General features: G+C 48.1%; 1 protein-coding gene across 2 annotated transcripts in view; it reads left to right on the top strand.

The window, feature by feature from the left end:
- The first annotated feature begins 770 nt into the window (after positions 1 to 770).
- Positions 771 to 27,896, top strand: part of LOC144141347 (acetylcholinesterase-like) — a 53,278-nt gene continuing 26,152 nt past the window's right edge. The window contains exons 1-2 of one of the 2 annotated variants that reach the window (XM_077672946.1): positions 771 to 975; positions 15,192 to 15,331. In XM_077672946.1, the coding sequence (XP_077529072.1) occupies positions 15,220 to 15,331 (112 nt within the window). In that variant the 5' untranslated portion in view covers positions 771 to 975; positions 15,192 to 15,219. The remainder of the gene's footprint in view (positions 976 to 15,191; positions 15,332 to 27,896) is intronic. The other variant, XM_077672947.1, reaches the window with a different exon arrangement.

The raw sequence follows: 27,896 nt of genomic DNA, 5'->3' as shown, positions 1-27,896 counted from the left end.
ATAAAGAACATGGCTCTGAAATCGCCGTTGGTGGAGGAAACGGATCGGCACTACTGGCATTTGCATGGCATCTGAGATGGCCGGTATGGCAGTACCAGCTCGTTTTGAAAACAACGGCCGCAAAAATGGACGGCCACGGAGCAAACAGTTCAAACACGACGCTCGGGTTTTTGTCAACCCTTTTGTAGTGTGCGCTCGGTTTTTGAGCTGGCTATTTTTCAATAACAACAACCAACTTGGGGATTTTCCGCACTATAGTGTCGGATTTGTCTACTGTACTACCGGTCGTGAATCCGCTCCTTCCTTGTAAGTCCGAAGTTACACATCTTGCCGCCCTAAAAGGAAGCGTTAATGCGGCTTCCTAACACAGCCTCTGACGTAGCATGTCTAGTACCTTTCAATGCGAGCGGTCCGTGGCAATGCGCCATTTTACAGCATATTGAGCGTGCCAACTGCGATGGATTCACCGACCATTAAACCTGCTTAATTTTTTAGAACGTATTCAGCTACGTACGTTCAAGAACACATTTTTTATGTTCAATGTGCACTCCTATGAACACAGACATGGATGTGGCACCACGAAAGCTGATAGCAACAAGTAAACCAATGTGCACGTTTCAGCGGAAGCTGGGTTGTCCTGACCACTCAGACAAAACAATCCTAGCACTCTAGCATTTGGAGAGGCTAGAGAATAGCGCGCGGAGATATCAGGCAAGCACTAGTCTCGTCATTTGGAAAGAGCAGCATACAAAAGGCAGGGAGGTTACCCGGCTAAGTGTCGGTGCGCCTGTGCGAGTGCTGTATATAGCCGCAACTAATCTATCCTGTCGCGTTTGCTCTTATCTGGGCTGCCAAGTGGAGAGATTGCGTATTTTCCTCAGATGACTTGTGCGACAGTGGAAGACGTCTGCTGAGAATCTGCGGAGTGGCTGCATTCCGGACTCGCGTTTTCGTTCCGTCGTTTTTGCGAGCTACGTAAGTACAACATTTGCTTGTGCGGTGGCTCACTGTCGTAATGCGGAGGCCTTAAGGCGCTGTTGGCGCGATCTGGGGAAGAGTTGTCTAAATAAGGGGCGTTGTTATGAAGAGACGCGATGGTGGCGTGCGAGTGCATGTATTCTTGGGCCGGGTGGCCGCTTTGAGGTGCCGTGGAGGAGAGAGCACGGCTCTGCAGGGGAGCACAGTAGCAAGGGTGCAAACCAACGTGCCGTACTGCGCCTCGTCGTTTTGCTTGTCGCTTGGCAGCAGTGCGCGTCTGCAAGGCCATTCGCGCTCTTCCGCACAACCTCAAAGCAGCCACCAGTCCCAAGAATGCATGCACTCGCACGCCACCACCGCGTCGCTTCATAACAACGCCCCTTATTTAGAGACGCAGCTTGAAAGACTGTGCTACTTTTCAGACTAACGCGACTGTTTATGCGTAATCATTAGTAACATTTGTCAGATGGAACACTTAAAGCATAAACTAATGCAGTTGTGCTTCATAATTGACTTTGCATTGGCGGGAAGCGCAAACTGACACGGGTACACGAGAAGAAAAGTAAACATAGACAGAAAAAGCGCAAAAGCATACAGCTTGGTGTCCTCTGTGTTTTTATTTTCTTCGCTTGTCGCCGTGTCAGTTTGCGCTTCCTGTCAATGCAATGTGCCATCCATTCGCCCAAGCTTCCGTTCTTGCAATTTTCATTATTGATATTGGATAATATACCGTCGTTTAAAAGTACCTAAATATCACCTCTCTCAAAAGAGCCAAAATAGTCCTAGTTGGTGGAAATTCATTCGCAGAGAGCTGATTCCGGACATAAAACCATACGTTTAAACATGCTTGCTTGTGACCTACCAGGTGCCCGTCCTCTGCCACGTAATATCAACCCTCTTACGGGTGCACATCGTGATGACGTGTGGAAAAAATGCTACTTCTACGGTTAAGGTGCTTGGTAAACGAGGCGGTTGAGATTACAGGTTTTTACTCACCCAAACTACATTGCGAATATTAGGTACAAAGCGTAGCGGGCTACACGCTCCTTTCTCACCTCCATCATAAAACCGCCGCCGCGGCTTAGCCTCTGAGCCACTGCATTGGATCACAAGACATTCGTGCGATGGCTCTGCGTCAGAAATTTTAACAGCGAGGTTGCTGTTCCAGAAGGCCTAAGATTGCGGGAAAGTCGGGATGCACAATCTCTGGCGACGCCCAAGCAAGATGAAGGTAATATTTCGAGGACGGGGTTAAAATGCTTTGGAACTGCGATTCAGGCTGATTATTGCTGATTGCTTATTATTGATTTGCCGTAACTAGTCAAGGGCCGCGCCCTCCAAGGGGCGCGGCTAGGGCATGGGGACACTTTGCAGCGCGTTTTCTCGCTCCACTGTTGCACTGGTCGACGAATGGGGGCGAGCAAAAGAAACTACTTTACTTCATTAAGTCTTTATTGTATTAATCTATACTTCGTTGGGGTAAAATAGTTATAGTAGCAGAGCAGTTCTATAGGGATCTGTACAGTAGCCGCGACATCCAGGATAATATCGAACGAGGAAGTTGTTCAGAAGAGACACACGACCCACCAGTGACGACAGAAGAAGTAAAGGACTCGCAAAAATGCAAGGGGGTAGAGCACCCAGTGAGGATCAGATAACAACAGACCTCTCGACTAGAAAAACTGGCAACCCTGTATACGCAATCCCTAGAGACCGCTAACGTACCGGAATCTCGGAAGAACGGCAACATCATCCTAATCCATAAGAAAGCTTATATGAAGGGCTTGAAAAATTATAGACCGATCAGCTAGCTGTCATTCGTCCACAAGGTACAAAGCAAGGTAGTCAGTAAAAGAATTTCTACCGCCTTTTATTTCAGTCAACCCAAAAAAACAAGTACCGTTTCGTAAATGCTATACAGAAATAGACCCTGTTCACACGAAGACTCAGGTGATCGAGAAATCCGCGGATTATACATATCCCATGTATATAGCCTCTATAGATTATGAGAAAGCCTTCCACTCTGTCGAAACATAAACACTCATGCAGGTACTGAGGAAAAAGTGTGTAGACGAGCATTACGTAAGAATACTAGAGGATATCTACAATGGCCCACAAGAAAAATCAACACTCATGCAGGTATTGAGGAAAAAGGTGTAAACGAGCATTACGTAAGAATACTAGAGGATATCTACAATGGCCCCACAACTACCAGAGTTCTCCACAAGGAGAGCAGCAAAATACCTATAAGGAAGGGGCGTCAGACAAGGGGACACAATCTCTCCAATGTTATTCACAGCGTGCTTGCAAAAAGTATTCAGAACATTGGATTGGGAACAGGTGGGCGTAAGGGTTAATGTAGAATATTACCTCCGTAACCTCAGATTTTCTGGTGACGTTGTCATGCTAAGTATCACGGGGGGCGAATTGCAGAGCATGCTCACCGCACTAAACAGGCAGAGTAGAACCATTGACCTCAAAATTATTATGCAGAAAACTAAAGTTATGATGAATAACCTCGGGACAGCACAGCGGTTTGCAATAGGTGGCGAGACAGTGGAAGTGGTAAGCGAATATATCTACTTAGGCCAAGTTGTGACCGAGGATCCCAGCCATGAAGCAGAGATAATTATAAGGATAAGAATAGGGTGGAGTGCATTCGGCAGGCATTCTCAGACAATAAATGGCAGCCTGCCATTGTCCCTGAGGAAGAAAGTGCATAACAGCTGCATCTTAGCGGTACTCACCTACGGTACAGAAACTTGGACGCTCACGAAAGGGGCTCAACTTAAACTGAGGACGACTCAGCAAGTAATGGAACGGAAGGTGATAGGTGTAACTTTATGGGGCAAGAAGAGAGTGGAGTGCGTCGGGGAACTGACGCGTGTCAAGGACATGTTAGTAGAAATTAAGAAGAAATAGGGGCGGGCAGGGCATGTAAAAGTAAAGTCAAAATACCCGTTGGTCAGTAAGGGTAACAGAGTGGATTCCTAAAGAAGGGAAGCGTGGCTGGGGGCGGCGGAAAATTAGATGGGCAGATGAGGTGAAGTTTGCGTGGATAAAGTGGTCGCTGTTAGCAGGGACCAAAATAATTGGAGATTAATGGGAGAGGCGTTTGACCTGCAGTGGGCGTACATAGGCTGATGATGATGATGAAAGAAGACGGAGCTTATTGATATTGTTTTCCAGCTGTCTCACTCGCTCTGGTAGCCGCTTTCTGAATGCCGAAGATAATTTCCTGAGAGGCACAAAGTTACCGCGTGACCCGCGCCCTTTGCTCAGGCTGGGAATTATTTCCACTGTCTTCAAACCAGCGAGGTAGCTTTTGTAATTTCTATTCATATCTCAGCATGGTTTTACGGGCTCATCTGTCGTTGTATAACACCGACTCTTCCGTGTTTACAGGATTTCTTTTCCAGTCAACTGCAGTGGCGTGTATGTCCCGCGCCACTGGCACGTGTTTCCCAGGGGGTACCCGAGCCGCGAAATTCCCGCGAACACATCCGCGCGCGCAAAAGCGGGTAAAGAGAGAGTGTGAAACACGGCAGCAGCCGTGTTGTGGGAGTGAATGGAGAGAGGGTGGTGTCAGCGCTAGCAACAACACTTAGATTAGACACTTCTTGTTATTTAGTAGAAACTAATGCAAGTGAGAAACTGAAGCAGCGATCATAAAGTGGTATTGAAGGAATCTGCGAAGAAGGCCAGGAATGTGCCAGCCTAGGCAAAACAGCGCAGAAAAAGGCGGGGAAAGAGAGAGATGCACGTAAGGAACTGCGCTGGTTACGGACATCTCTCTCAGCCCCCGTCTATTTTTTTTTGCGCTGTTTTGCCTAGATTATGTACCAACACGTCAAGTTTTCCACGTTAATGTGTGAGCATTTTTTCGACCTTGCTATTAAGTTATTCAAATATAAACTGGTGGGAAGTAGTCCTCGTCGGTACATATTTCTTGGTGAAACAACCCGTTTAATTGCTAGCGATGTTGGGAAAGATCGTGATGTTTACAACCACTGATTACATTTCCACTCATAACAAGCAAGCAGGCACGTGAAGACATGGCAAGATAAGAGTGCGAGATATTTCTGTGGCGATAAGTCCAACTTGGCCAGCAAACAGCACTGACAGTAGTAGATTAGGCATGGCTGTCCGGTTGAAGTGTAGACTCCAGGGGGGCAAAGGTGGAGTGTTCTAGAAAAGGCAGGGCGATGCACGTTCCCGTTCTACGCCCGTTCTATGCCCGTTCTGCGTAGTGCACAGTAGTACTTTTTCATGCAGTGCATTGTTACGATGTCGGACGATTTAAGGGTCCCCTTCAAAGCTTTCCCAAACTTGTCTCGAAATCTGAAATGCTTTTTGAATGAAATTTGCAAGTGCGTTTAAACCTAACTTTCTATGGCCATTATTTACCCATGCCAAATTTTAATCATTTACACCAATTAGATAACTAAAATATAGCTCAAAAGACTTTTCTCTCTTTCACCGTGTGCGAAATGCTCCTGGGCTTGATTGATTCACATCTTTGCTTTAGACCGGCTTCCTTTAAGTTGCGGAAATGACCGCATTCATTTGAAATGACCGCATTTGAAAGAAAATCGAAGCCTATGCAAACCAAGAATTAAAAGGCGTACCGGCTGCAAACGGCAAGTCACACAGGGCCGCTTTGTAGCAGCCATGACAGCAGCTTCGAAAAAGCTTGCAGCACGAAGGAAAGAGGAAAAATGTTAGTCGGCAGAGCTGCCGGGGGTCCTAGCATTACGTAACTTTCACCATCCTGCTGGTACGTCGCCTTGGGGAAACTGCGAAGTTAGTACGCGAATTTTCGAAGTTATTGCAACATTCCGCTGGACTACTTATCTATTTATGTACTGGCTCTTCACCATTTCAGTTAAAATTCCCCAACTTTGTAGCGGGAGCATCCTCAGCAAATGCGCGCGTTTTAATTTAGGAGCTGCTACAAGAAGCACGGGGATGTTTAAACATTTTAACACATTAACGGGGCAATGAAGAAAAAAGTACGATATACAAGTGTGTTTTATTCATAAGATTTTGTTTATACGAAACTCCACTATTGTCCGACAACAAACGATCATTTATTCACTGAGAAAAACAATATAGGCCGAAATTTCAATTACGCCTTTCCATTGCATATTTCGTGGCGTCGCAATGACGTATTGTGGGCATGTACCTGAAACGAAAGTTAGTAGGTTGATTGAGGCTGCCGCTATTTGCCAAACGCTACGCTGCAAAGTGCGCAGACTATAACCCAACATCCAACTTTTTTGGGGCCCAGTCAGGATAAGGCTGCTGGCAGGGAAGCTAACATTGGTCTTGCAAGTCCTCCAACCCAAGTAACTTCTTAAAAGGTAAAGAAAAAGCACAGAACAGGCATCAGCAATAAACAGACCGACTAACTCACAATTTTCAAGTGCTCCAGGAAAGGAATCCGAAAATTTATTTACCTGAAACTGCGCTAAACAACCAAGCCCACCGATTTAGAGAGTTGGAAAATAGGACAAGGGGTATAGCCTCCTAGTTTTAGACTTTCCCGTTAAGCATCGAAGGAAAGCATCGGACGCTGATTTTAAGATAGTTGTTGTGAAGGACATATTTGAAAAGCAGTTGGGCGTTGATGCAAGTTCAATTATAAGAATGAACCACATTGATCAAAACCACGTAGCAATATGCCTACTTTCCATAATGAAAATCAATAATTCAAGGGCTACCGGGAAAGGATAGCGCGTTTCAGAACTGCCAAAAATCGGAAAGGGAGTTCTGTCAGCATCAGTAATTATTTGCGAAGGAATCTTTAGCAGCTCCCAAAAAATTGCGGGAAGGTGCTGCTGCAGAGAGGGAGGAAACGCTTGTTGGTGGCAAAATTAAAGTGGCCGAATAACTGTGCTAATTGGACACAATTCTGTATGGGCGGTAAGAATCGCCGAGATGAAGGTAACCAGAGCAGACATTCTGAAGCCAGCGCATCACAAAACACAGATCAGTCGCAGAATAAAGCACAGCAATGCTTCATTCTCCTAAATCACCAGAGCAATGTGTATAAAATTACTGATCTAAAACATGCCCCACTATTAGCGAGCCCTTATGTAGCGTACACAACCGAAACTTGGTTAAACACCTACATACCAAGCGATCGTATTGCACCATTACGGTATATTATGTTTAGATGGGACCGATATGCACGATGTGGAGGAGTGGCAGTTGTTAAAAAATTGTCTTCGGTCTTTGGTGGAAAGCAATATGGCTGAGTCGCGAATTAAATTTTGGAAATATTGCGTGCTTCTTTGGTCGTAGAGGCCACCTGAGACTTCTCCTCAACCTATACGCGACCTTAATCAATTTCTATCCACTCACGTAAACAGTCGCACCCGACGAGTATTGTCCGGCGCCTAATTGGGCCTAATTGGGCCTAATTGGGCCTAATTGGGCAGCAGATCAGATTGGGAGGCTCTATAATGTCGCCACACTGAGACGGCAAGCGCCAATAAAATATTGTAACTTACTGTATCAAGAATCAAGACAAATTTTTGAATTGTGCTCGAGGGTAACACTTGAATAACGATGAATACTGCATTTGGTGTTCCTATCCAGTAAAGTCTACAATTATAGTGTATCAATTCAAGATGGTGTACCCGACCACAAAATGATTTGAGTGACCGTACAGCCCTCGTCATTCCATCATCCAATCGACTTAGGACGTAAAAAAACGGGTGTGTGTTGAAGATTACAAAATAAGGAAGGATACATCGGTTTTTGCCGAAACAACGATAATTCTATGAATTTAAAACTGGTTTGTGCCGCTAGGATTCGCACAGTGAATTGTGGCAGAGATGTAATTGCAGTATAGTGACTTACATTTTCACATGTGTTGGAAGTCGCTAAAAAATAAAACAGCAAAATGTGTGGATAACTAGAGAGAATATTCACGTGAAACTAAAAAAAGCGGCTGTTTTAACACCCAAGGAATCTAAACGAACTATATCAGGTGCGTGACAGCCTGATATAGACATTCGAGCCTGACAGGCCCCTCCAGCCCTGAATACCGTTTTCCGTCGAAGAATTTTTTTCTGTGTGTTTTCTTTCATATTTGAACCCTATAAGCTTCCAAATAAAAAATAAAGCATTTGATGCAAATAATTAGCCATTTACCCAGCAGACATCTAATTAGATCATCAGTCAAATAAAAACCTTAAGTACAGCAGAAAACTTATTCTAGCTCGTTTTCTTAAATTTTGGAAAGCACTCTGTCCACATGAAGCTAGTACTAAAAGTAGCTTTAGATTTACAGCCATGTCATAAAACTAAGACTTCGGTCCATGGGGTCACGCCGACGTCAGCCGGGTCTTCGCTGCAATGCCTTCCTGTTTCTAGCGTTCAGATGTAGCAAAAAATGAACAATGGTGATATCTATCGCAAGAGGCATCCTTGAAGTACTATTTCCCAGAAAACTAGGTGAGTTGGTTTCGTCCTGAAGTTGCTAGAGGAATTATAGTTAATGTCCTAAATATAGGTCCCAGTGACGAAAGGGCATTATCCTAGTGACTAAGAAAGTTCTATGAAACTCTCAGCAACTTCATTAAAACCTCGCCGCAAAAAGTTTCGCGTTTTTTGGAAGCACAACCAGTTAAAAATCACCAGATAACTATAGCAGACAACCTTGCGACATACGCGCGACAGATAGCAGATGGTTTCAGTGAGTTTTCTCCGTTAGTGTTTACTAATAACACATCACAATGACGTCACCAATGTGGCAAAGTAATTCTGAGAATGTCTTGTGGACCCTTCTTCGTTTACCTATGAGGGTGTGTTTCAGCATCTGCTGAACCTAGATTCAAAGAAGGCCAGTAGGTCCGTACTAAATACAAACAGTATTTCTAAAAAGATACTTCCAGTTAATGTCGTTTTATCTAGTACTTAAATTTGAAAAATCCTTGCGAACTCATTCCCGTGCAAACGCTGGGCGTTGTACTGCTCTTATTCCCATGTTGAAAGGGGGAAATCGCCTGTTTCCGAAGAACTATCGCACTGACTCTGACATCTGCCTGCTACAAGCTGATAGAACACGTAATTGCAAAATACATTATGCATTTTCTAGAAACAAATGTTACTTTATGCAAATCCGCATGCCTTCAGGCGGCACGCAACTAATCGAAACGGGGCAAGACTTCTCGGTGGATTTAGACGAGCAATGGCAGACAGAAGTGATATGAGGTTATTTTAGAAAAAAAAAATACATTTCATAAGATGCCCCATAGCAAACTGTTTTACAAACTTCGTCAAATTGGTGTCGCCACTGATGTTTCAGCACACTTAGAAGCATATTTACAGGTTAGAAGTAGGTGGTACGTGTTAGTAATTCAGTGTAGAGTTTCTTTATTATCGGGAACCATAGGGTCGGGTACCTTGTCAGCTATTGCTCTTGCATTATATTGTTACGTGGCGGCAGGACACAGGAAATGAACAATGGAAGATGCGAGTGATGTATTTACACTATTTACACGATGTCAGCCATGAGGGAGCCCGCCCAGCTGGGTCTTCTTCTTGTTCAGAGGTTGGGCCGATAGCTCTCGTCGTCTTCTTCCCGTGACACATTCCCCTCGTCGAAAGCGACCGTCCCGGTCGAGGCCTTAGTAAATGTACAGATGCGGTGACGATGCGCGATGAGAGGAAAAAGGGAGCCCTCGCCGCCACGGATGAGGTTGATTCGTCGTGGTGAGCACTGGCCCCAAAAGAGCAATGTCCGCCGACGCAGTAGACCGACGTCCATAGGGCCCGGGGGCGCACCGGAGTTCAAGGCAGGGGAGCGGTGTCGTATTCTGTTCAGGTCGCGGCTGGTCACGTCGTTTGGTCTCAGCAAGTCACAGGCTGGGGACACGGGGCTGGGGAATGGTGCGTCCGTGGCTCACCGGGGCTGGGGCGGGCCGACGCGATCCAAGAGCCTTTCAGCGATGTTCAGCAGCGGAGGCGAAGTGGAGCTGGGACCAGGATAGGGATGACATCCGCAACCTCCACCAAAACATGTTACCTGGCGGCAGGACACAGGAAATGAGCAATGGAAGATGCGAGTGATGTATTTACACTAGTTACACGATGTCAGCCAAGAGGGAGCCCGCCCAGCTGGGTCTTCTTCTTGTTCAGAGGTTGGGCCGATAGCTCTCGTCGTCTTCTTCCCGTGACAATATTAATGGTGTTGTTACGGTTGTTCAGCCGCCAGTTGTATTGAAGCTTTTGGTGGAGGACTGTTTATTTTACTCCCCAGTTAAATGTGAAAAATACCAGATCAAACATAACCAGTTCCTCGAAAGTCTCTATGCTTGGGGTAAGAAATTGGACATGGAAATTAGTTAAGCCAAGACCCCATTTGCGCAGATCAGCCGAAATGAAAATGCTCGTTTCCTGCCATTAGAAATGGCGGAAATGGTGTTTTGAAATGGTATTTCGTATATTAGAAATGGTATTTTCAGAAAAGTTACCGGTTTCAGGTATATTTGTGTAGTGATCGCTGGTGACATCAACTGGCGCAGCCACATTGAAAATGTGTGCTGGGTAGCCTACATAGAGCAGTGCTTCCATTAAGTGAAACTGAGGAACCCAGCGGAAGACGTCAAGCTGATGGCGCACAAAACAGTTATTCGGCCCGCATTTGAATACGCCGGCATCGTTTTAAATCCCTATCGGAAAGGTCTGAATGCTGGACGGTTACCGACAGGCTAAGTTCCGGCAAGCTGGAATTGTTACAATCTAGGCGACAAAGGAACAGAATTAGCGTATTATTTCAGTTTCCGCAGGGCTATATAAACATTGATAGAAGTATATACATATGAGCACCTGGTAAATTTACCAAGAGATAAAATCATAATGCAGCATTATTACTTTATGCCACCTGCACATACGTTTTTGGTTATTGGCTTTTTCTGACGTCGTCGAAAACTGGAGCGGTCTGCCTGCACGTATTGCTGAATGGACTGATGTTAAGGCGTTTGAAACTTTTCTTGGTAGTAATGTTCCTGAAAAATGGCTTCTTGAAATTCAATCAATGTTCCGGGTGGCTTTACAGTTCTTCCAGGCCAATTTTATTTGCTGATTTCGATAGTTTTAGAAGGTCTGTGAGTGTCTTTATTACGTTTTTCTATCGTTACTTCAAAGTGATTTGACGTCAGCATTATGTCTGTTATATTTCCTTCTCGTAATGGCCCTGAAATGCTAGTAAACATTATGCTTAAACAAACAAACAAACAAACAAACAATAAATAAATAAATTCTAAGGGGATGTATTGCTCAACGCAAGGTGGCCGATGGAAGGCCTTTAATTACCGATATTCAAGATCGAGCGGGTTCACAGACGCGCGCCTGTCGTCTTCGACGTCGGTGGTTGTTGTTTGGTTGTCACTGTCGATGCTGCTTTCACGGCTGCGGAATCTGGCGCACTGTAGTTTTTCGTTCACTAGTGCCTGTACCATTCATCTCCTTTACAATTTCCCCGGGGCGAATAGGAGCCATCCTGGCGATTTAGGGACACGAGACCATGGCGGGTTCGAAGTATCGCTTCGGGCGTTCTACGTGAACGGTTCCTCGGCCACGGCAGCGATTGTCAGAGGAAGGATTCAAAGGCTCGAAAACATAATTTACAGGTGACGTCCGTTCCAGTACACGATACGGTCCGTGGTACTTTGAAAGAAGCTTGCTCGACAGCCCAGGAGTCGTGGCCGGAATCCAGAGCCAAACAAGATCATTCGGACAAAATTGTGGGGTAGGCGTCGACGCATCATGGCGGAACTTTTGACGTCCTTGCTCGTCTGATGTGAACGAGCGAGCCAGTTCACATCAGACGAGCAAGGACGAGCAAGACGAAACACTCCTCCGCACGTCGGGTGACGTCGGAGATTGACGAGGCTTCAGACACGTCGGGACTGTAGGGGAGGATCGTGTCAAGCAGGCACGACGGCTCGCGTCCATACACAAGGAAGAAGGGAGAGAAACCCGTGGTTGCTTGCTTGGCAGTGTTGTAGGCGTAGGTTGCGAATGGAAGAATCATATCCCAGTTGGAATGGTCGGATGACACATACATTGCCAGCATGTCCCCCAAGGTGCGGTTAAAACGTTCGGTTAAGCCGTTCGTCTGCGGGTGATATGCAGTAGTAGTGCGGTGGACGATGCGGCAGGCCTTTAGGAGCGCTTCAATGACGTAAGAAAGAAAGACACGTCCCCTGTCACTTAGAAGTTCCCGAGGAGCGCCGTGACGTAGGATGACGCGGTTGAGTAGAAATGTTGCAACGGCGTCGGCAGTACCAGCACGCAGCGCAGCGGTTTCGGCGTACCGTGTCATGTGGTCGACGGCTACGATGACCCACCTATTGCCAGCCGCAGTGCACGGGAGGGGTCCGTAAAGATCGATCCCTACCCGGTCAAAAGGTCGTATCGGGCACGCCAAAGGCTGCATCGGGCCAGACGCACGAGGGGGTGGTGGGTTGCGCCGTTGACAGTCCGTGCAAGAGCGAATATGACGACGAACGAAGCCGTACATACCACGCCAGTTATATCGCAGTCTAAGGCGTTCGTAGGTCTTTAGCACGCCGGCGTGTGCACACTGAGGCTCACTGTGAAAATGGTCGCACACTTCAGAGCGCAGATGGCGGGGAATGACGAGCAGCCATTTGCGCCCGTTAGGGTGGTAGTTCCACCTATAGAGCAAGCCATCACGAATAGCGAAGTGGGAGGCTTGGCGCCTAATTGCTCGAGGTACCGACGAGTTCGACGGGTTCGAAAGGTAGTTGCAAAGCGACATGACCCACGGATCTTTTCGCTGTTCAGATGGCATGGAACTTAAAGGCCTTCCATCGGCTACCTTGCGCCGAGCAATACATCCCCTTAGAATTGGTGGAGGTTGCTGGGGTCCTCACCTCTGTATACGCTGGAACTTCGCTCCCGGACGCTCCCCAGCGCCATGGCTCCTCCTCGCTAGACTGAGCCCCCGCCTGCACCTACTTCGACGACCATCATCTGCTCCGGTTCCATTCGTCAGCGGGATCCCTCATTCGTCAATGGCACAGACGAGCAGGACATGGAAGACTGGCTCGCCACGTACGACAGAGTAAGCGCCCACAACAATTGCAATGACAACGTGAAGCGGAACAACGCGGAATTTTACCTGACCGGTACGGCCGAGCTTTGGTATGGCAACCACGCAAAGCGATACCCCGCGTGGTCGGAATTCAAATCGAGGTTTTCGGAACACTTCGGTCGCCCTTCAGTGCGGAAGCTTCAGGCAGAGCAGCGCTTGCGAGAACGAGCGCAGCAGCCCGGTGAAAACTTCCTCAGTTACATCGAGGACGTTGTGGATTTGTGCCGGAGGGTGAGCGGCACGATGAGTGACGAAGACACAATGAAGCACATCCTCAAAAGCATTTCCGACGACGCATTTCAAATGCTGCTGGCGAAGAATCACCAAACGGTCACCGACGTCATCAACCTGTGCCAGAGCTATGACGAGCTCAGGAGACAGCGAGCTCTCACGCGGCGATCCGTTGGCCCGGATGTGTCGAGTTTGACTGCTGGTAGCGACGACAACACTCTGTCTCCGTGTATTCAGCAGTTCATCCGGGAAGAAGTTGCCCGTCAGCCTTCCCTAGTTCCCTTCACACCGACGTCTGACGCCACCCTTGCCCCTTCGTTTAGAAGTGTTATCCAGCAGCAGGTGGCCGATACCATACCATGCTCCAGCCAACACGCACCTGTGGCCGCTTCGCTCATCGGTGCCGGCAACACGCAACCCACACCACCTACTGTTCCGCCCACGTACGTGACCTCAGTGCAAACGCTACCTGTTGCCGGACCTCTAACCTACGCTGACGCCATCTCGAGGCCCTTTGCCGTAGCCGTCACAAATTACCCAGTCGTACCGGTCATGCCGCGACAACCCACTGAGCTCACAGGAAGAACAATGTATCCCAGCTACCTGCCGGTGCCGCCTCTTTTGCAGAGGACGCCACCCGTACGGCTTGACCCGTCATTTTCGACCACCGCTTGAGGCACCCCGGATAATCGCTCAATCTGCTTTGTTTGCTTAACTCCAGGACACGTGGCGCGTCACTGCCGCCGCGGGGGGATGCCTGCACGGCAGCCTTCTTGGAACGTGCCGTATGTATCGCCACAGCCGATGCCTCGTGCTTCGACCAGTTTTGCCGAGACGTCTCCGCCCACCAACTCGCGTGACACCACGCCACTCATGCGCTTGTCGACACTGGAGCCGCCGTTTCAGTTATCCGCCTAGAGCTTTGCCGCCGCCTGAAAAAGGTTATGACGCCGCATTTTGGACCACCCTTACGTACTGCTTCAGCACGTTCGATCGAACCAGTAGGTACGTGTACTGCCCGGGTGTTCATCCAAGACATTATGTACACTGTTCAGTTCATTGCCCTTCCTTCATGCTCACATGACGTCATCCTGGGATGGGATTTCCTCTCCCGGCACAACGCTATCATTGACTGCGCCCGAGCCGAAGTTGAGTTGCTTTCGCCCCTTGACATACCGTCTGAAATTTCTCCAACACCACTTTCCGTAAAAGTTTCTGACCCCGACGACACTACTATCCCTTCATGCTCCACCGTCCCTGTGCCCTTAATCTGCCATCTTCCTTCCGACGTCGATGCACTTTTCACGCCGTCGCATTTGTTCTGCCAACGCCGATGTCTGTTGCTTCCTTTCGCCTTGCTCAGCATCCGCGATGGTCAAACCGCCCTGTTCGTTTCTAATCCTGGAGCTAGTCCTCGCTCTTTGCTCCGCGGCGAGTGCCTTGGACGCGCCGAGTCCGTGGAGTCCGCCGTTTTCATTGCCTCTTTAGACGATCTGCCGCACGTTGAGGTGAACGGACTCTGCCCACCTCCTGCCACTGCATCTCGGCTATCCCCAGAAGTTTTTCGTTCACTAGTGCCTGTACCATTAATCGCCTTTACAAAATAAATAAATAAATAAATAAATAAATGAAACTTTATTGGCACAAGGATGGCGACTCGGCCTATGTGGGGGCGGGTGGGGAGGGTGGTGTCAGTTCGGGAAAACTACATTCTCAGATGAACGCCAGTAGCGAGAGCGAAGTCCCACAAGGACGCAAACACCTGCTTGGCTGTGGCTGCGGGTGGGTAGAGCCAGTCCGTCAAACATGTAATGCTGCTGTGTTTGCAAGACGTGCGCTCTGCGTGCAGACCCGGACACGTCCAAAGGAGATGTTCAATGGTCGGTGTGGCTCCTAAAGAGCACGTGACGCACGTGGGTGGTGTCATGGCCGCCGGAGGTGAAGTGCTTGCCGTAGCGCCGGGTAGAGCGGGTGGCCGCCCTTTTTTTGGTATGTAAGAACGCCACTTGAAAAGGATGTCCTCTGTAAGCGCCGCCCTAGCACGAGCCTTGTGGATCAGAACCTGAAGGCCACGTGGCAGTCCTGTAGGTAGCGGGTAGTCATTGGCAGGGATGTGGCTGCGGAGTCGAGCTCTGGCACATCGCTGGTAGGTGGCACGGGCTTCAAAGGGGTCCAAGTTTGGGTCGTGATGAGGCAAAACTGGGTGGGAGCGGGTGGAAAGAACATCGCTCGCCAGGGCGCGCGCGGCCTCCTTGGTGGAGTTAACGCAGTGCCCTGGCACCCAGTCTACCCGAATTTGTAGTCCTGTTGTAGAATGTAGCCTTCGGGCAAGCATCTTGATGGACGCACAGATAGAATTCTGATAAGGCACCCGGCGCAATGCGCGGAATGCCTCCTGGCTGGCTGTGAAGATAGTTGCATGAGGCTGGTTGGTAGGCCAGTGAGAAATTTGAAGTTGTCGGACAGCCAGTAATATCGCTTCGAGTTGGAGGTGGGTAGACGATGGCGCTGTTGGATATTCTTGTTGACAGGCGGCTTGGAAGTTACTCATCAGTGCCTCTAGATGGAGAACAAGCCGATCGATGTTCCCATGAAGGCCGGGTGAAGCGTTGTAGGCGACCACAGCCTGCTAGTTGGGAGGCGCAGTAACTTCGAGATCTAAAGATATATTGGCATGTATATTTTGAGTTTTTAATAAATAAATAAATAAATAAATGAATGAATGAATGAATGAATAAATGAATAAATAAATAAATAAATAAATAAATAAATAAATAAACCTCTTCATGTTCCAAAGAAGTAGGTTTATAATTACAAGCGGGTAATTTATCGAATAAAACCCTGCACACAAACTGTGCCTCAAAATACACGGCTACGCCCTCCCGCTGCATGAAAGAAACAAGATTAGTAGCTGTGACGGCCAGACAGAATTTTTTGCTCTTCGGACAGAAGTACGCTTTTGACATGGGAAGAGAAGATATCTTGTAAAATACTCTGGAACAGCTTAGACTCCGCACAAAGACGCGAAAGAGATGGCAGTTACCCAAGTCAGTTATAGCAGTGGTTTAGAAGACAAACACCCCGCGTGCTACCAACAAATTTGCTGGGAATATGGCAGATTGAATCGAGCGATTAAAATTTGTCGTTATAATTGGGAATAGGAGCACCCGTAAGTTTTGAAATGGAGGGAGCGATATCGCCAGTGCCGCAACGTAAAGAGGACTTGAGGTGCTAAGTTAAAAGCTTTGCGAACATCATCATCTCTAATTATGGTAAAAAAATTTGTACGACACAGTGCAGCAGTTATACCATCACAGGAATTTACCCTCTTGATATACATGTGGTAACTACGCGCCAAGGCATCATCGACCATTTAAATCGGGTTGTCATATTTGCTCGGGAGGTTGGCGCGTTTGGCAGCTTGGAGGTTGACGAAAAGCGGACATACTGCCAGCAGGTCGTTGGGTCTTGGATAACACCGTCTTCAGCCGCATCTTTGTAGTTTAGCGGACATGAGCATCCAGATCTTCGAACGGGGCTCTGTGGTACCTGAAAGCCCGCCTGAAAGCTTGGGTTTGTGTGCTTGTCTAAGACCAGGGCCGTTACGTTATGGTGAATTTCCAAGGTGCGCCGATACGGCTTGAAAAAGTTGGACTTCTTAACGGCGTTTTTTCGTACAAAACAAACGCATTACAACATCCGTCGAATTCTATCATCAACCAAACGAAGATTTGTTGCTAGGAAACCAACCAATCGACGGCATGCAGTGTGAAAAAGCAACGTGATCTCCGGAAGAATAATTGTATCGCCGAAATTCAGGATGCATACGTGCATCGGGAGCGTTGTGACGCAGGCTGCAAATAATATGAGAGCTGGCGAAAAATCCCTCTGAATTGATAAGTGGGGTATCCGAAAATAATGCACCAAGATCCACCGTTATTATAAAAGCAAATATGAAAATATTCGGTTGAGTGCTTTCTCATCAATCTCTGTGTTCAGGACCACTGTAAGCACCAAAGAATAATCAACCGGAGCCTATTTACGCCGTGCGGTGAGTACTGTAAAAGGCAACATCGCTATCCAACTTGCTGCAAATTTCAGCTTGACCGAAAAACAAAGACAGTAGACAGGCCAAAGACAGTGGAACAAAGACAGTGAAAAGGAACAAAAAAACAAAGACAGTGGAAAGGCAAGGGAACGCCGTTCCCGTGTTTCCCTTTTAGCGTCCTTGTTTTCCTGAAAATTCAAGGTGATGGTTGCAGTAAACATGCAGCAACACGCCCAGTCACAAACAATTCGCCACCCCACTTCCCGCTATGTGCTGTAGTCTCCAATGACTAGGAATTAGATTACTTGCCTTACACTAACAACACCTTAAACTGCCGCATGGAGCGCTGAACTTTGACGTGGTTAACGCATACACAAACAGAACAAAAATCCGATCATGGTCATTTGGTGACAGCTTAAGAGAGCATTCCCACAGTCGCAAACGCGACATAAAGTAACCTGGAACCTCGAACGTGCTCGAACCTCGAACCTCGAACGTGCTGGAACCTCGAACACCTCGAATGTGCTATGACAAACCGTCTGTGAATTACACCTGGCCAGTTTTGTTAAACCAATTATCCAAAGACGAATCCGACCCGTTTAGAAAAGACAGCACTGCAATTAGGCACTTTCTTGAGCACGAACTGATTTGTAAAAACATTTTTGATGTGGTTATGTCCTCGCTACGGCGCCTACTCTTTGTATAACTATTAGGAGTTATCCCCATATTTTATCAGCCTTTTCTCAATGTCATGCGCTTAAATAATTTCTGTACTCGTCTTTCTAAAATCAAAAATCGGCGAACTGACACCTCTAAGGAAATAAAGATGATGATCATGATTGTGAATATATCATCATCATCATTACCAGCCTATCTAGGCCCACTGCAGGGCAAAGGCCTCTCCATTATTCTCCAATTATCCAGGTTCTGTGCTAACTTTGACCAATTTATCCAAGCAAAATATGAATATACATGAAAATGTATGTATACAAAATATATATATATATATTCATTTATTTACACACACACACACACATATATATATATACATATATTTTCTCCACTTTCTTATTTTCCAAATTCTTTATCTTGAGCTACTACACCCTTTGCTTTCCGAGGTCTTCTTGACTGCCAATTCTTATTTCTGTCTTATTTTCAACGAGCCCCTCATTTCCTATTCTGATTCGCTACATGCATAGCGAGGGCCTCTGTTCTGGCAGTCTTGATGCCGTAGGGAGCTTAAGAGGGTTCCACGCTGGTCGATCACTCTCGACATGTCGTAGACGCTCGAGTCACGGCCCGGGGGTTAAAAAGAAGGTCCCCCTCACCCCGAGTAGTCCGAGTGGCGCTGGCTACCACCCCCAAGCGCAGGAAACAAAAACACCTAAACATAAATACCCCAGAAAGTGGAGGCTAAAGTAGCCCCGCCGGTAGCGTACTGGTTATAGCACCAGACCGGTATTCTGGAGGTCGTAGGTTCGGATCCCACCTGGCGGGCATTTTTTCTCCACTACCTTATTTTCCAAATTCTTTATCTTGAGCTACTACATCCTCCCCTTTGCTTTCCGAGGTCTCCTTGACTGCCAATTCTTATTTCTGTCTTATATATATATATATATATATATATATATATATATATATATATATAGTCTGGAAACAAAAACTCACACAGAGCGCGAAAAACTAAGGTTAGTAGAGACAGAGACACACGAGAAGGACATTAAAAATAAAAATAAAAGTTCACTGACGTTTCAGGGAGAGGACTCCCTATTCTTCAGAGTACAAAATAAGTTCCTTGCAGAGTTATATATATACAGAAAATGTAGCAAGGCCGAGGGCAAGGTAAGAGGAGGGAGAGTTTTTACAAATGGATCATGGTTGGTGGGAGAGAGAGAAAAGAACCAGACACAGAGAAAAAATAAATAATTAAAAAATAAAAAATAAATAACAAGGTAATTTTTTGTCCCACGAGGCAACGGCGGTGAAAGAGGAGCCAAAACGAGATATGCCCATGCACGTGTTTGACATGGGCAAAAAGATTAGTCACGCGGAACAAAGAAGTGTTAAAGAAGATATGAGTGTATATTGGTATGCAAAAAAAAGACAAGGTCAAACAGATCATGAAAGGAAAGAAAACAGGCAGGTGCACGCGTATGACGCGGCAACAGGTGGTATTCATCTGGCCGGCGCATGGTGCCAGTTCAGGGAATGCCGAGGAGGTCAGCAACGAATATTAGAAAACAACAATACAAAAAAGAAAGAGGTCACGAAAGCAATCACAGACGCTCGCGTTCACAAATTAATTACAAGGTGAGAATATCAAAGCTAACAATGGTACCCAGAACCCAATGTCCAGACTTGTTCGTCAAATTTGGTTCAGCGAAGCCATTGTGCTAGAAAACGTTGTGCTAGCACGAAACTATACCGAACTACGGGAGCTCGCCAACTCATGGGAGAATATTATTGAGGGAATGAAATGTAATAACACCGTTAGGCGGGCTAGTTGGTACTCAGAATTCATGCTGAATTTTTGCGCAGCGTAAGACTAGGACAGATAGAACAAGCTGCGCTGTTCTTCGTGTCCCTTCTTCTATCTGTCCTAGTCTTACGCTGCGCAAAAATTCATGAAGGAAAGAAATGAACAGGCATAACACTAGCCTGAGAAATGCAGCCGAAATTTAAATCGGAGGAAAGACAGGTTAATTTCCCATAACTTTCATTGATGCCAAACGACGCTGACTAAAACTTATAGATCAGGTAGGACTCGCGAACCTCGCGATCGTGTTGCGTTTTAAAACTAGATTTAAGAATTGTGGCCTTCAGTTGTTTAAAAGAATGACCAGGAGTGTTAACATGCTTTGATAGAGGCAAAGAAGGCCAGGTTTTTGCATGAGAGCGGTGATTGTTAAACCTCAAACGAAAGGGTGTTTCAGTCTGAGTGTTGTATTGTTTACCGCAGAGGGTGCATTCCAGCAGGTATACGACGTTGGCGGAATCAGAGTGAAAGTTCCCTTTTGCATTAACATAATAATTTGAAGCTGTGCTGGCGGCGCGCTGTGTGGTAGTCATTTGTGGGCATACCTTACACCGTGGCTTGTTACAGGGCATGCAACCTGTAGTCTGTGGTCGGCTGATGCTGGATTTGGTGAGAACGTCGCCCAAATGTTTTCTGCGTCTATTAACAACACGTGGCGGCTCGGGAAATATTCCTTTTGGGCGTTCAATTTGAGCAAGGATATTGTGATGTTTCCTGAGTGTGGATGCAACTTCCGGAGAAGAGGCCGAATGGGTCAAAACGAGGTTTGTTTGTGGATTGGGTTTTGAAGCTTTTTTACGGAGAATGTCGGCGCCGTTCACCTGGTTAGCTCGTGTAATCGCGTCATCGATCACCTGCTCTGGGTATTTTTGATTCAAGAGCGCGGTTTTAAGTTCTCTGCAGTGAGAATGGAAATCCGCCTGGTTTGTGCAGATTCGCCTAAAACGGTGAGATTAGCTTTAAGCTATTGCAGTCTGGCAGTGCCTGACATGGCTGCTGTGAAAGTGAAAATACTGGCGCGTGTCCGTAGGTTTCCTATAGGGATTAGTCTGGAGCCTGCCCTGAGAAACTGTGGCAGTAACATCCAGGAAATTTATGCTTTGCGTAGAGTGCGAATGTGAGAGGGACATAGTAGGATGCGCAAGAAGTTCCATTTCACCGTGCTGCCGTATCATGAATATATCATCTATATACCTTTTGTAGTACAGTGGCTTCAAATTTTGGGTTTCGAGGAAGTTTGACTTTAACATCCCATTAAGATATTCGCGTAGTTGGGCCCGATTGTGGTTCCCATTGACGTTCCGAAGACTTGCACGTAAGTGACACCATCAAACTCAAAATTGTTAAGTTCAAACATAAGGCAAACGAAAGTTTCAAGGGTGAGAGAATCGATAGGTTTCTCACCCGCCGACCGCTCATACGCACATGATACAGCGGTGATTCCATCCGCATGCGGAATGTTAGTGTATAGCGACACGACATCCAGGGTAACAAGTAAACAGTTGTTAGGAATTTCTGTCTTCATAATATCCGAGAGAAAATCATTTGTATCCTTAATGAAGGATGGAAAGCTGGGGGAATGTCGCGAATGAGAGAGTCGACACAGCGCGAGAGGTTCTCCGTGACAGTACCAATGCCAGAAAAAAATGGGGCGACCTGGGTTGTTATTTTTATGAATCAATGGAGAAGGTAGAATCTACGTTCTCCCTAGATCCATAGAATCTACCTTATGAATCTAGGGAGAAGGTAGAATCTACTGGGCCCAAGGGGATAAGAGAACAAGCTGTTGTATCAGTTATTTCATGATTTTGAACAAGGTCAGTGAGTTTATCTTTGAAAATTAGCTTATAATCATTAGTGGGATCACTAGGGAGTACTCTATAGAACGTAGATTCTGATAGTTGTCTATGAGCTCGTTGACATAGCTTTGTCGAGGATCACGATGGCGCCTCCTTTATCGCACGGTTTGGTTACTATTCCGGGGCAACCAGCGAGTTCCTCCGGGGCTTCCTTTTCCTTGTTTATGATGTTACGGCGGAAAGACATTTGCTTTTGCTATGCTGCTCGTACGTCGCGATGAACGGCTTTAATGTATATGTCGAGGCTTATATCGCGCTGCGTGGGAGGGGTCAAGTGCTTGTGGCTAGGCAATGCAGTTCGGGCTTCGTCGGTTGGAGGACGGTCATGGAAGTACTCTCGCAGACTCATATTTCTGGCGAAGTTATCTAAGTCCTTAAAAAGTTGAAATTCGTTGAAACCGCCAGTTGCCGGGCAAAAATTCAGACCTTTTGATAGGGCGCTCATCTGATCTGGTGACAGGCTAATACTAAAGAGGTTCATCACATTTCCAGTGATATTTTTCTTAGCGTTGGTAGCCAGAGGAGAGCTGACAGAAGGGGGACAAAAATTTGGGTTTGCGTTGGCAGACTGATTGGTACAGGCGCTAATTTGAGCTGGTGAATGGTCAGTGTTTGGCATGTTAACCGCGTTAAATGGGCGATTTTCATGTGCATTCCCTGATAATGGACAGAAATTAGTAGTGGGGCTAACTTTATTCTTACGGGTGTAGTCATTGCTAGGAATATAGCCGCCTCAGTGGCTAAGGTGTTGCGCTGCTGAGCATGAGGTCACGGGTTCGATTCCCGGCCGCGGCGGCCGCTTTTCTGATGGAGGCGAAAAGCAAAAACGCCCGTGTGTACGAGATTTCGGCGCACGATAAAGATCCCCAGGTGGTCAAAATTAATCCGGAGCCCTCCACTACGGCGCGCCTCATCACCTGCGCTGCGTTGGCGCATTAAACCCTACAATCAATCAATATTGCCGCGAACCATGTATGGGTTTACTTATTTATTGCTTGTTTTACAGCCGGGCCACGCACGGCTGTGTTATGTGCGTTCCAACCAAAGGGCGCCTTCCATTCTTTATTTTTATGCCGCACGGGCTATCACATTCAGATAAGCAGACTGTTCAGCCCTAACGTCGCTAGCCCAGAATAATCATGTATGATGTATAATGTTCTGGATGCGAATCGACGGTACCAGAAGCACCGACGCCGAAAGATAAATGCTTGCAGAGCAGACGCCACGGCATTAGATTCGACGACACTCGCCTGTGCAAGTCACTTTGTTGACCGCTGCTTCGCCGCCTCTATATTCTTTTGGGTTGTTAGGGGAGCACAAGTTCGCTCCAATAAACTTGTTTGTCCTTCAAGACAACTGCGTCGTCCTTGGCTTCGTGACATCTGGTGGAGGTGCTGAGTATTCGCCCTTTATGCTCCCTACGATATCTTGAAGCCGCCAAGCCAGTCCAACTAGAGAAATCCGCCGATTGGAAGGATTGCTACCCGAGTTCTTCGGTCTTCTGCCAAAAGGGTCCAAGAGAAAGAACGCTGCAACCAACACCATGGTGCAAGAAACAACGTCGCCAATCATGCTGCAGCAGCCCCGGGTACCGCCATAATTCCGGGGAGCCCCCGCTGAAGACCCCGAAGAATGGTTGGAGAAGCTGGAACGCGTCCGCATCTTCAACAGGTGGGACGACGAAGACACTTTCCGGCATATGTTCTTTTACTTAGAAGATGCTGCTCGAACTTGATTCGAGAACCATGAGAGCTTTTTGACCGACTGGACTCAATTCAAAAGGGAGTTCGTTAAGACCTTCACTGCCGTGGTGGGAAAAGAGCGAGCTGCGCTTTTGCTTGAAACTCAAACGCAGTACCCCAACGAAGGTGTCGTGATCTTCGTTGAGGAGATCAGGCGACTTTTTCGCCGTGCGGACCCCGAAATGACGGAAGAATAGAAGCTCGGGTTTCTAATGCGAGGAGTGAAGCAAGAGCCTTTTGCTTGTCTAGTCCTTAACCAACCGAAGACAATGGCTGATTTCGCGCGTGAGGCGGCTGCGATGGAGACGACGCTAGAAATTCAAAAGAGGCAGTACGACCGCCCTGTTAACGCACTGTTCTTGGAGGCAATCGGTGCCGCAACTGTAAGCTCTGACACATTGCGCGAGACCATCCGAGCAGTGGTCAGGAAGGAGCTTCGGAGGCTTTTTCCGATGACACAGCTACCTCAAATGGCTTTCCTGACTGACGACATCCGAGAAGAGGTTCAACAGGCACTGGGGGCTTCTACGCCATCCGAAGCACCCCGTGAGCCTCAAGCGATGACCTACTCCGCAGCTCTTCGTCGACCCCGCCCTGCTCCAATCCGTCGTCAAGAGGCCACGCCATACCGCCGTACCCTGTCGCCCGCCCGACCCCCGGTAGTCCAATACGCCCAATAATCGCCCGCTGTGCTACCACTGCGGAGAGGCCGACCACATCTACCGTCGCTGTCCCTACAAGAGGGTTCTCCGTCGACGCCCCACGCCCCCGATATGGCCAGCGCCCTGCTGAAATCAAATACCACTCCAACACCAACCGAAGACCAGCCCGCTTCAACCGTTCACCGTTGCCCTATCCGTATCAGTCACCGAACCGCCGCAGCACTGCTGACTTACCACATGGAAGGTCCCCCAGCCCACTCGGGGGGAACTAAAAGCAGCAACTTCTGGAGGTAAAGTTTCACGACCACGGAAAAATGAAAACCCTCCAACGACGCAACGACTCGCTGAATACCATGATTCACAACATGCCCTCAGCCCGACGACCCAATCTAACCTTGACGTGACTCCAGAACACGACGACAGCCAAACGGCGCGACGCGTACCCGACATTACCGAGCCTGCCGCTGAGAACACGACGAAGACTACGACTCATCGTGCCCGACCGTCAACACGTACAAGCCGAGATACCACGCCCCGACGCACCCGAAATTCGAGGACAGCGGCGTCCGACGTCAAGGTGTCCATCGACCGCTTCGACGTAGACGCCCTCATCGACACGGGAGCCGAATACTCGGTAATGAGCGGGTCCTTCGCGTCTAAACTGAAGAAAGTTATGACAAGATGGGACGGTCCGCACATTCGCACAGCAGGAGGCCACCTCCTGACGCCAAGTGGAACGTGCACATCGCACGTCACCATAGACGTCACAACGTACTCTGCGGCGTTCGTCATTTTGCCTAACTGCTCCCGCGACATAATTCTCGGAATGGACAGTTTGACGGACAACGGCGCAAAAATTGATCTACAGATGAAGTCGATAACTTTTGCCTCCGATTACTCCACGATGCCGCAGCAGAACCCCGAACACCGTGCTGCTGTAAGGATCGACGACGATCGCGTCACCCTGCCACCCCGCGCAAGCTTGATGATCACCGTCTACTGTGAAGGTGCTGCTCCTGAAGTCGACACTATCCTGGAGAGTGATCAAAGGTTCCTTCTCAACCGCGGTGTGTCTGTCGCAAGAGGCATTGCGCGGTTTAAGCAACGCACATCCCACGTTTTGGTCACAAAATTCACCGAGGAGGACCAGCATTTTAAGAAGGGCGCTGAAATGGCGTTCCTCGAAGAAACGCATGAAGCAAGTGACGTGATCGCAGTCGCCGACTTTGAACGCGCACCTGAAGATACCTTCAAGCTTCCGCATCACTTCGACGTGAATCCGGCGCTACCGCAAGAAGAAAGGATCAAGTTATCGGCTTTCCTGCGTCACTACAGCAAGTGTTTTTTGTCGAACTGAAAATTACGCCAGACACCTCTGGCGAAGCACCGGATAATAACCGAAGATGGCGTCCGACCTACCCGACAGTCACCGTGCCGCGTCTCTTCACACGAGCGCGAAGCCATCCGGACTCAAGTCGACGACATGCTCAGTGACGACATTATACAGCCATCGAAAAGTCCATGGGCTGCGCCGGTCGTACTCGTGAAGAAAAAAGACGGCACTTTAAGGTTCTGCGTTGACTACCGGTGACTGAACAAAATGACCAAAAAGGACGTGTACCACCTGCCACGAATCGACGACGCCTTCGACCACCTCTGCCATGCGAAGTAGTTCTCATCGATGGATCTGAAGACAGGTTACTGGCAAATTGAAGTGGACGAGAGAGACCGAGAGAAGACTGCATTTATAACCCCGGACGACCTATATGAGTTCAAGGTGATGCCGTTTAGGCTGTGCACGCCGCCAGCAACGTTTCAAAGAGTCATGGACACTGCGCTAGCCGGCCTGAAGTGGCACACCTGTCTCGTATACCTCGACCACGTTGTGGTATTCGCCCGAAATTTCGACGAACACCTTGCAAGATTGGAGTCTGTACTGGAGGCTATTCGCACGTCGGGTTTAACGCTAAAGCCTGAAAAGTGCCGCTTCGCTTACGAGGAACTCAAGTTTTTGGGACACGTCCTCAACGCCGCGGGATTCCGCAAACATCAGCAATAGCAAACTTCCCAAGACCGAAAGACAAAAAGGACGTGCGAAGATTTCTCGGAGTGTAGGCATACTACCGGCGCTTTGTCTCAAACTTCGCACGCATTGCAGAGCCACTCACGCGCCTGACAAAAGATAGCACCCCTTTCGCATGGGAAAACGCCCAAGAAAAAGCATTTTGCGAGGTGCAACAACGCCTGGAAAACCCGCCTGTGCTCGCTCATTTCGTCGAAACGCCGAAACGAAAATGCACAGCGACGCCAGCGATAGGCTTGGGTGCCGTTCTTGTCCAAAAGCAAAACGGCTGCGAAAAAGTAATCGCCTTTGCCAGCGGTGGTCTGTCGAAGGAGGAGAAAAATTACTCAGCCTCTGAAAGAGTGCCTCGCAATTATATGGGCCATTTCAAAATTTCGCCCATACGTGTATGGTAGACCATTCAAGGTTGTGAAAGACCACCATGCGCTCTGTTGGCTCGCCAATTCGAAGGACACCTCTGGCCGTCTTGGGCGATGGAGCTTGCGCCTGGAAGAGTTCGACGTTACAATCGTCTACAAATCCAGCAGCAAACACTCCGATGCCGACAGCCTGTCCCGCGCCCCGTCGACCCGCCACCACAAGACTCCGATGAAGACAGCGCGTTCTTCGGAGTCGTTACGGAGAGCGACCTAGCCGCCCACCAGCGTGCCGACCCAGACTTGCGCGTCATGATCGACTACCTCGAACGACGCAATGTCGCCGTGCCTAGGGCATTCAAGCGGAACTTGCCAGCATTCAGCCTCAGAAACTCCGTAATCGTGAAGAAGAATTTCAGCTTAAGGAAAAAACGAGCGCTACAAACGATGACAGAAAAAGCGAAGAACGACGAGGCAGATGCGCTTCTGTCTCGTCGGCAAGGGCATCGAGAAGACGAGAAGCGCATCTGTCTCGTCGTTCTTCGCTTTTTCTGTCATCGTTTGTAGCGCTCGTTTTTTCCTTAAGCAATGAACCAACTAGCCCAACAGCATATTTTACTGAAGAATTTCAGCCCCGGAACGAGAAGGCATTATTTACTTGTCATCCCCGCAGAGCTACGTCATGAAATTTTGCAAGCGTGCCACGACGACCCGTCTTCCGGACATCTCCGCACAGCTCGCACTATTGCAAAAATCAAGGCGAAGTACTTCTGGCCCCGCCTTACATCCGAAGTCACCCACTACGTTTGGAGTTGTCGTGACTGCCAGCGACGAAAAACGCCGCCGACAAGACCCGCCGGCTTTCTGCAACCGATCGCCGTCCCGTCGAGGCCCTTTCAAAAGATCAGAATGGACCTTCTAGGCCCGTTCCCTACGTCACAATCACAGAACAAGTGGATTGTTGTAGCAACAGAGTAAAGGACGCGCTGCGCAGAGACCACCGCTCTTCCGAGGGGGACTGCACAAGAAGTCGCAAAGTTCTTCATAAACCAAGTTGTGCTGCGGGCCGCAGAACGGCCTTCACCGCGCAGCTCATGCAAGGAATCTTACGCTACAGCAACACAGATCCCATAAGAACGACGCCGTACCACCCCCAAACGAACGGACTAACGGAACGTCTGAGCAAGACGCTCGCGGATATGCTGTCAATGTACTATTATGAGAAATATGAAAGGGAACACAGGAACGCGTAGAAAACACCCTCAGAC

The sequence above is a fragment of the Haemaphysalis longicornis genome, unplaced genomic scaffold (genome assembly GCF_048455015.1).
Source record: "Haemaphysalis longicornis isolate Haplotype H1 unplaced genomic scaffold, Haemaphysalis longicornis Haplotype H1 scaffold_6, whole genome shotgun sequence".
NCBI lineage: Eukaryota > Metazoa > Arthropoda > Arachnida > Ixodida > Ixodidae > Haemaphysalis > Haemaphysalis longicornis.
The sequence above is the reverse complement of the archived record's forward strand: the minus strand, read 5'-3'. Positions and strand labels throughout refer to the sequence as shown.